The following is a 15,845-nucleotide window of genomic DNA, read 5'->3' as shown; positions in this document are numbered from 1 at the left end:
TGTGTTATATAGTTTTTGTGCATGTAAAAGGTCTGCAGAGTTACAAAGCCCAAAGTCCACGCCAAAGGGAATTACTCCCCCCCCACAGAAGCACTGCTCCTGAACTGACTGAAACACCTCGCCTGAAGTCCTGCCTTTTCTCTTCTGTAACGTGGTGATGTCACCAAGTAACACATTTGCATAACAGCTAGTTTTGCACGCCCTCAAACAAAGCTAGTTAGAGCAGAGCTGGAGCGGAGTCCGAAGAGTTTGGTTCGGTTGACCAATCCCAACAGTAGTCTAGCTGACCAATCAAAGCAGACTGCGGGGGGGCAGTCTAGAACTCGACCTGTGTAGGAGGCCCCTTCTAACCCATATATATGAGGCCGACAACCGCTGATAACGCCCATTCAATCGGCTGATAACAACCGAAGTGAGTGAGTGTTACGGGAGGAGTTTGGTTTAAATGTGTCTGTGAAATGGCCTCAGTGTCCCTGTTTTAACATCCCACAAGCTACATGTTCTTATTAGCATCTTCTGGATTTAACGCCACAGGCGACTGACCATCAGAATCAGTCAGTAGAGTGACAGAGGAGTGATGGCACTTTTCACTGCAGTGTGCTGGAAGGTTAAAGTTAAGTCCCCCCCGGGGGTCATGTCTGTCTGAGCACACAGCTCCTCAGGCTGCTGCACATGACTGATATGAGTAAACTTATTATATTAAGAAAACTGAGCTGAAGAAAGTACGATTGAATCGACTGCACCTAAAGCGGACGCACATTGTGTTTGACACACATTTGTAATTGTGGCACACCTGAGACAGTGTGGCCACATTTCAGTGATAAAATGGTGTGTGATGATTTGACTTATTATTTTGGATCATTATGTGCATTTATGTTAGGACCTTTATTAATTTTCTTGCATTAATGGAGTAATGATACGGTTTTAAAGAAGAAGTAGTGAGGCGGAACGTTCGTGTTCACTTCAGTTGCTCCGGGGAACGGGTGAGAGAGCGCACGCTTCCGCTGTTTCCTCAGAAGCAATCTGGAAGTAAACGAGACGCACCGTGTCCTCATTGCTACTCTTCTACTTGCTTAATACAGGTCGGTAAACTGTAAATAAACCATTACTATCTACGTTACAAGGTCGGGCTTTATTAATGAGATGATTCGCTAAATGTTTACAGAGTTTATATTGATTTTTATATGCATAGAAGACCAACGGAAGTTACGTCCGTCCTGGCGCAGTGTTTACGTAGTGATGCCATTGTAGGTCTAATGTGGCCTGACAATAGTAGGGTGTCTCTCAGGGCTCTTGCACAGTGTGAATATTTAGGATGATTGTGTACTAATGTGTTTACTGAGGTGTTTATTGAGTCTCATGCACTTTGTTAATGGTGACTGAAAGTTGTAAATGAATGTAAGTTGTTAGTTACACCAAAGTATGTTTTGTTCCTGTAGCACAGCATTTTCTTGTTAATACATTTCTGAAGCCTGTAATTATTACAGAAGCGTAATGTCAAATGTGGCATAGTTAAAGGGGCATTGTGTACCACTTCTGAATTGCACTAAATGAGTATAGTACCGTTTAAACCAGTTGATTACTGTGAGAAAAGGAAGTATTTTTAAGTACTAAAGATGTTTATTAAATATAAAAATGAATGAAAATGGATGTTCATCCCAGAGAGAGTAACTGACTATGGTGAGTGTGTGTTTTATTGAGACAGTGAAAATACTGAAGTAATGGACTGTAATGAAGAGAACTGAAATGCAGATAACAGAAATATGTTGTGTTTAGGGCTACATGTGTTGAGCTGAGTGTAATAAAACAACCAGAGAAGCAATCTGGAAGGAAACGAGACGCACCGTGTCCTCAATGCTACTCTTCTACCTGCTTAATACAGGTTACATGCTACGGTGACACCCATCCCTGGGACCCGTAACATTATGTTCATTTAACTCCGTTTGCTTTTTTATCATTCAGAGGCACCGCTGTGAGCTATCATGATTCAACGTTATTTTCAAAATGAGGGTTTGAACTTCCCGGAGAACTGTGCATCTCAGCGCCAGACTGGGAACATAATTCAGGCCGGGAATCTAACGTCAGCCAAGGCCAGGGGTCTGCAACCTGCAGCTTCGGAACCATATGCGTCTCTTTAGCCCCTCTCCAGTGGCTCCCTGCGGACTTTTAAAAATGGAAATGAATAACTGTTCTTTGTTTACATTTTCATTTATCATTGTTGTAGGTCTATGGTACGACGGTACGACAGAGTATTAGAGCCACATTGAGGAAAAAAAAAAATCGGAGATTTCGAGAATAAGGTCATAGGTTTACCAGAAAAAAAGTCCTAGTATTATGGGAATAAAGTCATAATATTATAAATTAGTAATTTTACGTGTTATTTTCTTTCTTGTTAAGTTCTGACTTTTTTCTCGTAATATTATGACTTTTTTCTTGTAATATTATGACTTTATTCTCAAAATCTCAGATTCTTTTCCCTCAATGTGGCCCTAATACTCCGTCGTACATTTGCACTTTGGTCCTCACTGCATTAGACTTATATACTATATACTTAGACTGTAGGCTGTGTTACCTTCATCACAATGCTCAAATGTTTTGCCGCTCCAACCAGATTTTTTTTTTTTGCGTAAAATGGCTCTTTTGATAGTAAAGGTTGCTGACCCCTGGCCCAGGCCAAACTCAACACAGTCACAACCAACCACGTGCAGTGTAGCTGTACATCCAAAATAGTTCAAAATGATGGCCAGGGGTGTATCTTCCTTCAGTGGTGACCTCATGCTGCATCAGTATTCATAACAGCCGACGAAAACTTCATAAATTTTTTAACAATCCTGCCCTATTGCCCTTCCTGCCAAACACTCTGTCTCTGTTGACTAACTCTTCCTCTCATAAGTGATAACCCACTGAGCCTGGCCAGGCTGCAAGCAGTGAGCTATAGGCGAAAAAGGAAACCAACAAACCACTCGTGAAGAGCACAACACATATATATGTTCACTTAAATGAACTGTGACCTGGAAGGCGCGGGAAACCATGGTGTGGTAAACACTAACACATGCATGTATAATATAATATAATGTATATGAATTGCCAAAAGAAAAGTTAGTTCAGATGTGTGTTAATCTTTATTTGTGAACCTGAAAGCATAATTGAGAAGCAGATTGGTGTTAGCCTTAAAGGTTCCATATGGTAAAAAGTGAGATTTTCATGTCTTTTATATTATAAAGCAGGTTTAAGTGCTATATAAATACTGTGAAAGTATCAAAACACTCAATCCACAGATAAAATCACACAGCACGTATTCAAAAACTGTGCGTTTGAAACAAGCCGTTAGGATTTCTGTCCATTTGTGATGTCACATATATACAATATTTAGACCATTTAACAGTTTTAAACGTAAACAAACTAAAATGTGTCCCAGTTTATTTCCTGTTGCCGTGTATGGGAATGATATCAGCTGACAGGAAGTAAACATTGACCCAAGCTGTTTCCTAGCAACGCAATTCCGTTGCCATTCCGTTGAAATGCACTAAAATGGAGAGTTTCAGACAGAGCATGAATACAGGTATATTCAGAGAGACAGTATGTCATGTAAACATGTTCTAGTAGAAACCCAAAATACAAATATGAACCTGAAAATGAACATGATATGTCCCCTTTAAAGGTGCCCTGTGGAGTTCTGACTTCTAGTAACGCTACATGGTCATTGTTTTGTATCATGTGCAAATTGTTTTCATGAAATTAGTATTTTCTATGGCTATCAATCGATTCAAATATTTAATCACGACTAATTAATCGCACGATTGTCCGTAGTTAATCGCGATTAATCGCAAATTTTTTTATCTGTTCAAAATGTGCCTTAAAGGGACATTTATTAAGTATTTAAATATGCTTGCTTTATGCAACTGTATGTATATATTTATTATTGAAAATCAATTAACAATACAAAACAATGTCCAGAAACCCATAAAAAATATGCTAAATTGGCAAACTCAAGCCCAACATTCAACAACAGCTGTCAGTGTGTCAGCATGTGATTATCATAAAGTGGGCATGTCTGTAAAGGGGAGACTCCTGGGTACCCATAGAACCCATTTTCATTCACATATCTGGAGGTCAGAGGTCAAGGGACCCCTTTGAAAATGGCAATGACAGTTTTTCCTCGCCAAAATTTAGCGCAAGTTTGTAGCAACAAGCTAGTATGACATGGTTGGTACCAATGGATTCATTAGCTTTTATAGTTTCATATGATGCCAGTATCTTCACTCTAGCTTTAAAGGTGCCATATCGTGCTCATTTTCAGGTTCATACTTGTATTTTGTGTTTCTACTAGAACATGTTTACATGCTGTAATGTTCAAGAAAACCCTTTATTTTCCTCATACTGTCAGCTTGAATATGCCTGTATTTACCCTCTGTCTGAAACACTCCATTTTAGTGCATTTCAACGGAATTGCAATGGAATTGCGTTGCTAGGCAACGGTGTGTGTCAGCTGATGTTATTCACATACACTGCAACAGGAAATAAACTGGGACACATTTAGAATGTTTATGTTTAAAAACGTGTAAAGGTCTAAATATTGTAGATTTGTGACATCACAAATGGACAGAAATCCTAACGGCTTGTTTCAAACGCACAGTTTCTGAATACGGGCTGTGTGTATTTTTCCGTATATTGAGCGTTTTGATAGTTTAACAGTATTTATATGGCAGTGAAACCTGCTTTATAATGTAAAGACATGAAAATCATACTTTTTACAATATGGGACCTTTAAAACTGAGCCCGCTACAACCTCCGAAAAATTGATTGTGTAAACGTGTTGAAGAAATTAATGGCGTTAACGTGTTATTATCCCGTTAACTTTGACAGCCCTAATTTTAATCAATCGATACTTGCTGTGTAACGGCACGCTTTCCACTTGCACTTTACACATCGTTACCGTGATCCCAATTACATTCAGCCACAGCGCTCACAGCCCAGTAGACAATCAAAAGAGTTACAAGCATAAGTAGCCAGATAACTTGCAGCCTAAACAAATGCTTTTGCACTCGCACTTCACATGCTGCAACCCGACGTTGTTACATGTAAACAGATGCATTCGATGGTTTTCTTTAGTGTTTTAATAGTGAGGCTGAGTGCTGTCTCTCTGCTGTACATTAACTGTATTATAAATAAGCTATTTTTTGCAGCGAAACACTGTAAAGAGATCGGTAAGAATTCTAGGGATTTGGCAGGTCTTGTGTACACACACAAGATAAATGGCATTTGACTGCAGTCAATGGTTAAACTGGTTACCATGGTAACCACCATCAGCCTATCCAGATAATACTCCCCAAAAAAATGAAAGATCCTGTTTGTTGTTTACTCACTTGGATCTACACAACAATCACCACACACACCACAAACACAATTGCACTGAGACAACCGTGCTGGTAACAATGGCCACAAACGTGCACTTCCACCAACACACAGGCATGTGCGACACGCACAAACACACACACACACAGAGAGCCCAACAGAAGCACAGATCACAGCTCAGAACAGCAACACTCAATTTCTGACTCCTCTCTCTCATCTCTTTCCAATGTGAAGACACACACACACACACACACACACACAGAGGCAGAGAGAGAGAGAGAGAGAGATAGAGAGAGAGAGAGAGAGAGAGAGAGAGAGAGAGAGAGAGTGTGTGTGTGTGTGTGTGTGGGGGGGGGGGGGGGGGGGTGGGGGGGTGGAGGGGGGGGGGGTGGAGGGGTATTACTCTACTTGTGTCCATGTTGCAATTGGTGTCATATTTTGCAACTGAAGATTTTACAATTAATAACACAACGACTACAAAACTCAGTAAAATCTCCAAATTGAATGAAACATACAGTATACTGTATACACCGATCAGCCATAACATCAAGACCACTGACAGGTGAAGTGAATAACATTGATTATCTGGTTACCATGGCACCTGGCAGTGGGGGGGATATATTAGACAGCAAGTGAACATTTTTGAACTTTGAACTTTGTGTTGGAATCAGAAACAATGGGCCAGCGTAAGGATGTGAGCGACTTCGACAAGGGCCAAACTGTGATGGCGAGACGACTGGGTCAGAGCATCTCCAGAACTTTGAGATTGACAGCCCTAATATATACTATAATATATAATATAATACTACATGTATGAAATTTTTTTCACAGTGCAAAATCAAACAGACACCCATCTCAAAGTGCAAGTTTTTATTCTCACACGCTTAGGCGACTGCAAAGTTCCTTCTCTCCGTGACAGCTTGTGAAGATTGTTTTTTCCAAACATTATATTAAAAGTCACTGATTTGATAATCAACCAATGACACGAGCGAAAGCTAAAAAGTTGAGTTTTGAAGACAGCATGGCAGCAATTAAAAACAACAAAAAAAAAATATTCCTGGTACCTTAAAAATAAAATATACAGTAACAACGTGCTCATCCTCCGTCACCTACGCATTACTACAGTAAGGAAGGTGTAGAGATGGAGAGAAGAAGAAGAGGAAAAGAGAGGGAGGAGGAGAGAGAGAGAGAGAGAGAGAGAGAGGAAAAGGGGCAAGACAGGTCCAAAAATAAAGGCAGGAAGAGTGCTAATGAGTACACTCAGGTTTGCTTAGTTGCTGTGACAACGCGCCGGCTCATTGCTTCGAGCCACAAGACGGCGTAGCTAATGAATAACACACTCACACACACACACACACACACACACACATACAGTCGAGAGCAAAAGAGCACAGCATATTCCCTCAAGCCATTTATCATCTGCATGGGGTTTGCAGGCGTCTCAAAATCCATCGGAAAACACTCTATTGAGAACAAAAAATGGCACGTGTCCATACGCCTGCATGTGTGTGAAAACTATCACATAAAGGTAAAGAAACGCAGCCAAACGCTTTTTAACCGAATCAATCAGGACCACCGTGCTGTGACTGCGCCAGTTGGAGTGAGCTGAATAGTTTTTAGCAGCTCTGGAGAAAGGAGGAGAAAGACAAAGAAAAAAAAAACCTCCACAATGCAGCAGATCCTCCTGCATCAGGACCTTGGGCTTTCACACTGACAGGCACTGTGTGCTACGGAGTCGAAATATAGCTCATAAATTGTTCGTGAAGTTCATAAACTGTGTGTGGAAAAAGGAAATTGTCACTCGAGGCGCTTGGCAGGGATGTCCTCTCTCTTTACTTCCGTTGAGTCACCGCTAGATAATGACGTTCGTCAATCACCTCGTACATTAAAGTAGGGTTAGACAATGTGATGATACATGTATACACTGCGAGATGATACATTTTTTTAGCCTATTGTGCTCTTCTGAGATAAATATCTGTGGTTGTATGCTGCAAATCAATGAGCAGGGTTTATAAGACTTTTGCATCAACGTGATTAAAGCTTCAGTAGGCAGTATATATTTTTGGCATCATTGGGCAAAAATTCCGTAATAACCTTTCAGCATATTGTAATTCAAGTGTTCTGAGAGAAAACTAGACTTCTGCTCCTCCTCATGGCTCTGTTTTCAGGCTTTAAAAAATCTAGCCAGTGATGGGAGACTTTGACTAATCACAGGTTATTTCATTGAGAGAGAGCGTTCCTATTGGCTGTGCTCCGGTCATGTGACCAGAACTTAGCGTTCCTTCACCAGATTTTACAATGGCGGCGGCGTCACAAACTTTCTCATTTTACAGCTAAACCGTGCACTACAAGATGATTCTGAAAACATTTGAGGAGAGAAATAGGCATTAACGTAACAGAATATTGATTCATATTTGATCAGCGCTGCCTAGTTTGACCGTTTGGTCGGAGTTCACGAGTGACTGACAGCTGGCTCTCATAGACGGCAGATGGACAGCAGACCTCAGATCAGCTCTTACTGCTTGTTTTCCTCCGGTCTGTGAAATCTTGCAGATGCCGTTAGGAGCACCGGAGGACACAGAGGCACATGATTTTTTGAGGTTACATGTTTCATGTACTACTGTCACGATATAGCGACCATTTTATAAAAATAACTTTTTGTAATCATATTTGCTCCAATCTCACCGACTTCAGCTTTAAGTACCTTGATTTGTCAGGTATTTAATCTACCGCATTAGCCCAAAACAATCATATCTGCTTATTTTATTCTCAGCTGATTTTAGCTAACTCTCTCTAGAAAACAAAAATAGACATTGTTGAATTTTAGTTCGGGTCCGGTTCCTGTCACACTTGACTTTTTACAAACAAACCAAGCAACACAGTCGACACGGCAGTTTGTGAAATAGTCACGAAATTCTTCTTTTTTTTGTTGACGCTCAGCACGACTTTCAATTACATATTTTTTTTATGTGTTTTCCAATGAATGTCCAGCATCACGTGACGCATGTGTCAATTTCCGCTTCAGTCTTCGTTCAAAATAAAACTACTCAGTTAGGTTTAGGAAAAGATCGACTTGGTTAGACTTAGGCAACAAACTACTTAGTTAGCTTTAGGAAAAGATTGTGGTGTGTGGTTAAAATAACACCTGAAGTGCTGTAACTTAAAGCTGAAGTAGGCAAGATTGGAGCAAATATGACAAAAAAAAAGAGTTATTTTTATAAAACGGTCACTATATCGTGACAGTAGTACGTGAAACAGGTAACCTGAAAAAAATGTCCTCCGGTGCTCCGAACGGCATCTGCAAGATTTCACAGACCGGAGGAAAACAAGGAGTCAGAGCTGATCTCGTTGATTGGACAGTTTGGCAATTGTCATCCTGCATCATCAGGACCCACGTGGGGAAATCCAATTCTGGTGACTGACAGAAGTTTATGCAGCACTTTAACGGTCCCAACAGTGAATGCAGATTCCACTTTTTCAGGCGGTCTCGGTACGGTTGTTTGGTCCGCACCAGGGTTTGATCGACAGCTTTCACACCAGCACAAACGAACCATACTAACCGCGTTAACGGACCTTCGTTTTAACCGAACCAAACAGGTTAGTTCAGTCAGGACCACTTTTAGTCAAAGACACTTATTCCATTGCAGTAATATACACATTATATTTGCCGGTATGGCTCTGTTCTGGGACCTCCCTGCCCATCCACGCGCATGCGTGGATCCACGAGCCTACGTGGTAGCATGAGGCAAGGAGAGCACTCCTCCTTGCCCTTCCATGTGCACACATGGAAAGCCAAAGGCAGGGAGAGCAGCAGCAAAGACCCCCCTGGGTGCAGAACAGAGCCGGAACAGATTTGACATTGATTAAGTCATAAACAGTTAGGGGTGGGCGACACATCGAATATAGTCGATGTATCGCGGCTTGTCCCCCGCGCGGTACAGAAAACGACTACATCGCGAACATCGAACACAAATTGTCATGTAATGTTTCCAAGCCAACCCTTTTTGTATGAAAGATTAAAATTGTTCCAAAGAACCACTAATGAATATCAACAGAAGGTTTTAATGCAGACATATGCTGCAGGGACTACAAGATCATAATATTGGTGTGATTGTATGCATCAAAGGGTTAAATTGAGCATTTATGAAGTGCTTAGAGGATATTTGAAAATATTGCGATATATATCGTGTATTGCGACATAGCCTAAAATATCGCAATATTATCCTAGGCCATACCGCCCAGCCCTAGAAACAGTATTAAAAGGAGGTGGTGGGGTGGAGGTGGGTTGCGAGCGGCTTGTAGAGGAAGCAGCAACGGTAGGCCGGCTGAAGCAGCTTAAATAAGGCGCCCTGTATGAAATTGACCAATGAATGCATAGAGAGGAATCAGCTGATCCGTCAGCTGATGCATCAGCTGATTGGGCTGGCTTAAGATCAGCTGTTATCAGCTGATAGCCATCGTATGAGCAGAGCTTGACATCATGGCCTGCCTGATCTAACGCTACGCTTGATATGTGAAAGCACCCTTAGCCACCAACCAACCAACATAATACTCTAGTACAGTAATATTAAAAGTTAAGTACAGGATTTATTGACGGCAAACTGTGGAATTGCTCAAACTTTAGAACGAAAAATTTCGGACCTGCCGGAAATCTATTTGATCGTCCAGGAGCCAGATCATTGATACCCCCCCTCAAACTGAACGATAACTGATCCGGCAGAGATTGCGCCCGATTCCAAAATTAGTCAGGGTGGATAGATGGGTCAAAAAACACAGGGCTTTCGCCCAGGAGAGCGGTGTACGTGTCACATTGAATCCACAAGTTAAAGTTTATTTGTTTGTCATGTAACTGTCATGTTATTTTAACACAAACCACAATCTTTTCCTAAAGCTAAGTAATTTTTGTCATGTAACTTCCGTGCTTAAGTTATGCCACTTCCAGTGTTATTTTAACCCGAATCGCAAACTAAGTAGTATTGCTGCCTAAGCCTAAGCAAGTCAATCTATTCCTAAACCTAACTACGCAGTTTGTTGCCCAAACCTAAGCAAGTCAATCTATTCTTAAACCTAACATAGTAGATTTAATTTGAAAAGACTGGAACGGAAATCGAAACTTATTGCTGGACATTCGTAGGAATACGCGCAAAAAATATGCTGTTGAAAGTCGTGCTGAGTGTAACGAGAAAAAAGAGGAAAGTCGTGTCTATGTACACAAATTAAATAGTTTCGATTTCGTGACTATTTCACAATCTGCCTTGAGACTGTTGCTGTGGTAGCACTACTGCAGATAGCTCCAATGATCTCTGCACAGTAGGTCACAGCTGCAAGGACAGTGCAATCTGGATGTGTGTGCATGTACTGTATGTTGTTTCATCTGCTTTTGTGTGTTAATGCATGTGTGTATTTGTTTTCTGCACAAGCACTGTAGGGAGAATGTCCTCCCCAGGGGCCAGTGGTGGGCCCGAGGGCTCCAGTTGACGACACCGATAACCAAGATCAGCTGTTCAACGGACGAACCTCCAGCGTAAAAACAGACGCAAACACACACTCGCATGCACACGTGCATGAGACGTACAAGCACAGTGCGAGTTACAGAGAGGTGGAGGGAGAAACAGATGTCACGTTGAAGCTGGGAGGAGGCCTCTTCTAATCCTCATACCGAGTCCTCAAGGCAAACTGACTGCACACATACACACACACACACGCACACACACACCAATAGGCAGCATGGCTCTGCAGAGCACAGCACAGACCCTCTCAATCTCTGTCTCTGCTTTCATGTCAGTGCAACATGAGGCAAAAAGACAAAGGAAGCACCACTGTGCAAATCAAAAATTCATTAAAAACGGAACTACTGAAACTAGACCTGTAGAATACTGATATGCACCTCTAAGTACTCACATAACTCGAAAATCAAATTCTAAATTGTCGAGCAAAAGCCTTGCATGTCTAAAAAAGATGATGAGGAAATAGTGAAAAACGCTGCATGTAAAGGTATCAGATATCAGGTGAAAGCGAGATGTCATCTGCAAACGGTTTTGTAATTCCACTACATTTACGGGTGTTTCCGCAACTACGGGCATTTTTAAGTCCCAGCAATGAAAGTTTGGATTTATTTTAAAATTTAGAGTGCAATGCTTGCTGAATATATGTACACAGGGTTATTACCCATCTTGACATAAAAATAATAACTAAATAATGTGATTTAATAAAGTTTATGAAGCATTTTCTGAGTCCTTACCACGACACTGAACAAACGCCATAGTAAAAGTTTTATTCAAGGCCAAACAAATCTAGTTTCTATGGAAACAGAAGTTAGCAGGTGAGCACATGGATGACAGGTTGGGCCACCCACATAGGTGACCCTCAAGATCAAGAAAAACGAGTTTAAGATCACATTTTCTTCTGAAGTATTTATTGTGTGTCCTCACCATACAGCTCAGTAATTGTGTATTTTGAACTACATTTAAAAAACAACTTATATTACTGTTACTATTTGTGCATTTTAGATGCTAAGTGTCAAAGCTAACGTAGCAGACCTCGCTAGCTGCCATTTATCAGCAAAAATTTCCTTTTTTTTCTATTGCGGTAAAGACATTAGACATTAGAATTGCAATATCTGTCATAAAATATATTTTTTTGTCTATGAAGACTGACATCTATGGTTACTGTCTACATGTATCAGGGTGTAGAGAAAATCATGAAATCCCTTATTTAAAAAAAAAAGTTTTTATATCAATATTTACAAAGCTTGGTGAAAATGAATTTAAATGTCTTAAAAATATTATAGAAATTAGAAAAGCAAAATGCATAAAATTAACATCATTGTAATGTTGCGGTAAGGACATTTAGTAAAATCAAGTGATGAAAACCATAAAAAAACATGTTTCAGCTTAAAATCTTAACCACTATATGCAATTTTGTGTACCTGTTTGTATATAAATATTACATACTCTGATGGTTGAAATTAAAATTTATAGTTTTTTTTAAAATGTGGGTCAAAAATGACTATAGTTGCAGAAATGTACTTTTTCATTGGAGTGCATATTCTCCCACCATTAAGGATTATAAGTCAGTTACCGATCACATTCAGAACCTGAACGGCAAAGACAAGATGTGATTTGTCCCTCTATGCTTACCTTCCTTAGGAGGTTGCAGATCCTCTCGATGTTCCGCAGTCTCTCCCTCTGTGAGGAGACAAATGAAGAAAAAGGTTTATAGTTTAGAACCTCCTAGGATTAACAGAACATTTACCTATTGATGACTCAGTCAGTGGAGTATGCTTACATCTGGTGAAAGATGAAACGGAATAGAAATAGTGCAAGTTTGTCCTTGTACTTGCGCTGAAAGTCACGTGTGTTTATCACGCTTCCTTATCAATAGATGTTTATATGCCAGTGTATTATATTGCGCAGTGTATTGTTATATCGTGCTTATCATTAATAAATAAAGTAGCCTACTGAGCGTATATTTAATACACTGTATCACCAAGTTAAACAATAGAACCTTAATAATTCGATATAACTATAACGTTACCCCTGATAGGTAACGTAACGTTAAGCATCAAATAACTTGTACTAACCTCATGAGTTTGCTAACGGTAGCTAGCTATGCTAATTATAGTTAGCGAACTTTAACGTCCGCAGAACAACAGGAACCCGCTCCCTTTGTAGACACGAACAGCTCATTCTAAGCTAACGAAAACACGAGTCTTAGTTTATACTTTTATACTTAGATTATACACTAATGAAAACATTGTTATGAATATTATATTCCATTTCTGCTAATAGATCCAACACATTGGTTCTTTAAATAACGTAATAAATTGACTTATTTTAAACCAAACCATGATGTTTTACTAAACCTAACAAAGTAGTTTTGTTGTGTGTGGGTTTTTTTTCAATTCACAACGTTAACCACTGCGACTGTAATTCAGTCTGAGTTTCAATATGTCTAATGCCAGAGGGGGATCCAAGTGGGCTTGCTATCAGCTCTGATTATGAGGTGTGCCATAATTATTGAGAACATTTTTTTTTTTGATGCAAGCTGGAGAATCTAAAACAGTAGTTCCCAACCTGGGGCCTGGGCCCCCCTTTGGGGGCACCAGAGATCACATGGGGAACGCCAGGATTTGTCTATTCTGAGGTTGTCAAAATTCGATCTGCACATGTACAACTAAAATCATAATAACACACTTACTGGATAATTTATTCAAAAGTCTGTATATAAAGTCCGATTTTTTGCTACTTAGTAGGCCACATTCTGTTTAAATCCAGTATTTGTGCTAAGTTGCAGATAAAGATTGGGCTGCATTATTTCTTTACTATTAGTAGATTTAGATCCCAGTCATGACTGCGTAGGATTGTTTCTGACTCATGTGATCCAAACATTTCCAATAACTCCAGAGCGTTGTGAAGTCCAAAAGTCAACTTTATCGTAAAAAGATAAATGTTATCATTTCCAAAATTCACAACGTTTTTTTTATTTAACAAAATATTCTGCTTCAATCCATATGTGTTGGCGTTTAGCCTTTCAAAAACAACATTTTCAATGCGGTCAAAAAAACAGTTTGCTCTCCCGCTTGCCGGACAGAAAGGTAGGCCCGCACCTGTATTAACGTGGTGGATCTTACAGCAACCCTAAATAACATTTATTTAACCACAATAACAAATAAATCGTTTTTGGCTCCAACACTGTTATAGTAAATTAATTAAGTCATTACAAAAAAGGATTTGTTTGGATTTTGACAGCAAGAAATTCAGTTGTATAGAATTTTGAAGGAGAGATTAAGAGAGGCTTTTATCCAGCAGTCATTGTAGTCATCATTGTTTTTATATAAGTTACTATATTTCAATATTTGAGTGTTCTCAGCTTGTCTAATATGCTGTAAAATGCTTAAATCAGCATTGTCACAATGCTGACTCTTAACAGCAACCATTTCACCAAAGCTTTTAACATCATCATCAAATATTAACTGATTCCTATAGAGACGCATTTCTGAACTTGACTGGGCTCCGCAGGAGGCTACGCATAACTCCGGCTGCTTATGAATCATATATTGATCTGAGCGTCACGCTGTTTGTGCTTGTGGACAGTCAGCTTGACTTTATCTCCGCTCCTCATAAGACGGGTGCGAACGTCAACAATGGAGGCTCCATGGGAACGATAAAGTATATAAAAAAAATGTATGCTCACACAGAACATCAAAGGCCACATGACTAAAGCCGAACGGATATTTAGTAACGGGATTAAAATGTATGAAAATGTTCTGGAATAAATGGAGTTAAAACACTAAGTAGTAGTCTGCTTATTGAAATTAAATATTTCATGTACTGAAATCCACAGGCAGTATCTGCATCTACATACTACTGTGTACTGCCTATACATGAAAGCCTCTTTGATTTTTGACTTACCTGTGCATTTTTTATAACGTATGTTTAATGCAGAGTTTAATGCTCTGTTTCCCTCCTCATACCACTCCAATGTATATGCCATTATGATTGTATATTGTATTTTTTCTTTTCTTCTTTTTCCATTATTTTGACATTGTGTGCAGCTAAATATGACCTTGTTCATATGTGTATGTATGTATGTATGTATGTATATATGTATAAGGGATGTCCATAATTAACCGTTTAACCGATTAACGCTATCGGTTAAAACTGTTAAAAGAAATGTTAATAATTAACTCAAAAGCTGAGCGGCTCAGAGGAGCGACTCGTCTCTTTAAGGAGAAAAGCTGGTCCACCTTAACAGCCCACCTTAAAGGACGGAGCCGGAGTTGCAGGATACAGGAAGTCTGCTCCAGTCTCTGACTCGCTTGAGCGGAGCGGTGTTGTAGTTTCGTAGCATTTATTCACCGATAAATAAACTGTACACACACTCTCTGCTACACCTACGTTCACAGCTATAACACCACCAACAACCTCACACTCACCGCCGACACACAAACACGGTCTGTTGGAAACTCGCCAAAGTTACGCAGACTACGTGTGCGGTGGCGCCTCCGGCAATGCTAGAGCTGCTAACGTAGCACAAATACACACACTGTTTGTTGGTCACTCGCTAAAGTTATGCCGGGCAGACACACAGCTGACAACCTGCTAAACTAAACTAAATGTGCGGTCGAGACTTTTACTGGGAAAGTGGCTGCATGTCCGCGACACTACACGCAGCATCGTGACTGCTAAGTTAACGCTCCCGGACGGTGAACTGGAGACTCCCGTCAACCAATATCTGTTGTGCTCCTACAGCTGGTACGCTGCTGCATGCGAGGCACAAATCGGGGTCAGTTAACGGTTAATAATCGGTTAATGAGGGTCGGTTATCGGTTAAGAACATTTTGCAAAATGAGCATCCCTAGTATGTATGTATGTCTGGGTGCGCACGTTATTTGTCATGTATTTACTGTCTATTTGAAAAAAATATTATTTCAAGCACATATTCACTGTCACATTGCCAACGTTTCCAAATAAAAAAGAGTTGGGTGA

The 15,845-nt window shown here is 40.1% G+C and overlaps 1 protein-coding gene across 3 annotated transcripts in view; it reads right to left on the bottom strand.

The window, feature by feature from the left end:
* The window catches only part of cnih3 (cornichon family AMPA receptor auxiliary protein 3), a 115,898-nt gene that overhangs the window by 56,944 nt on the left and 43,109 nt on the right, over positions 1 to 15,845 (bottom strand). For all 3 annotated transcript variants that reach the window (XR_012591508.1, XM_074616615.1, XM_074616616.1), the window contains exon 3: positions 12,495 to 12,542. Coding sequence is in view for 2 of the 3 variants with exons in the window: in XM_074616615.1 (XP_074472716.1) it covers positions 12,495 to 12,542 (48 nt within the window). In the remaining variant the exon portion in view is untranslated. The remainder of the gene's footprint in view (positions 1 to 12,494; positions 12,543 to 15,845) is intronic.

Source organism: Sebastes fasciatus, chromosome 18, assembly GCF_043250625.1.
Source record: "Sebastes fasciatus isolate fSebFas1 chromosome 18, fSebFas1.pri, whole genome shotgun sequence".
In the NCBI taxonomy this organism is placed as follows: domain Eukaryota; kingdom Metazoa; phylum Chordata; class Actinopteri; order Perciformes; family Sebastidae; genus Sebastes; species Sebastes fasciatus.
Note: the sequence above shows the minus strand (reverse complement) of the source record. Positions and strands in the feature narration are given on the sequence as shown.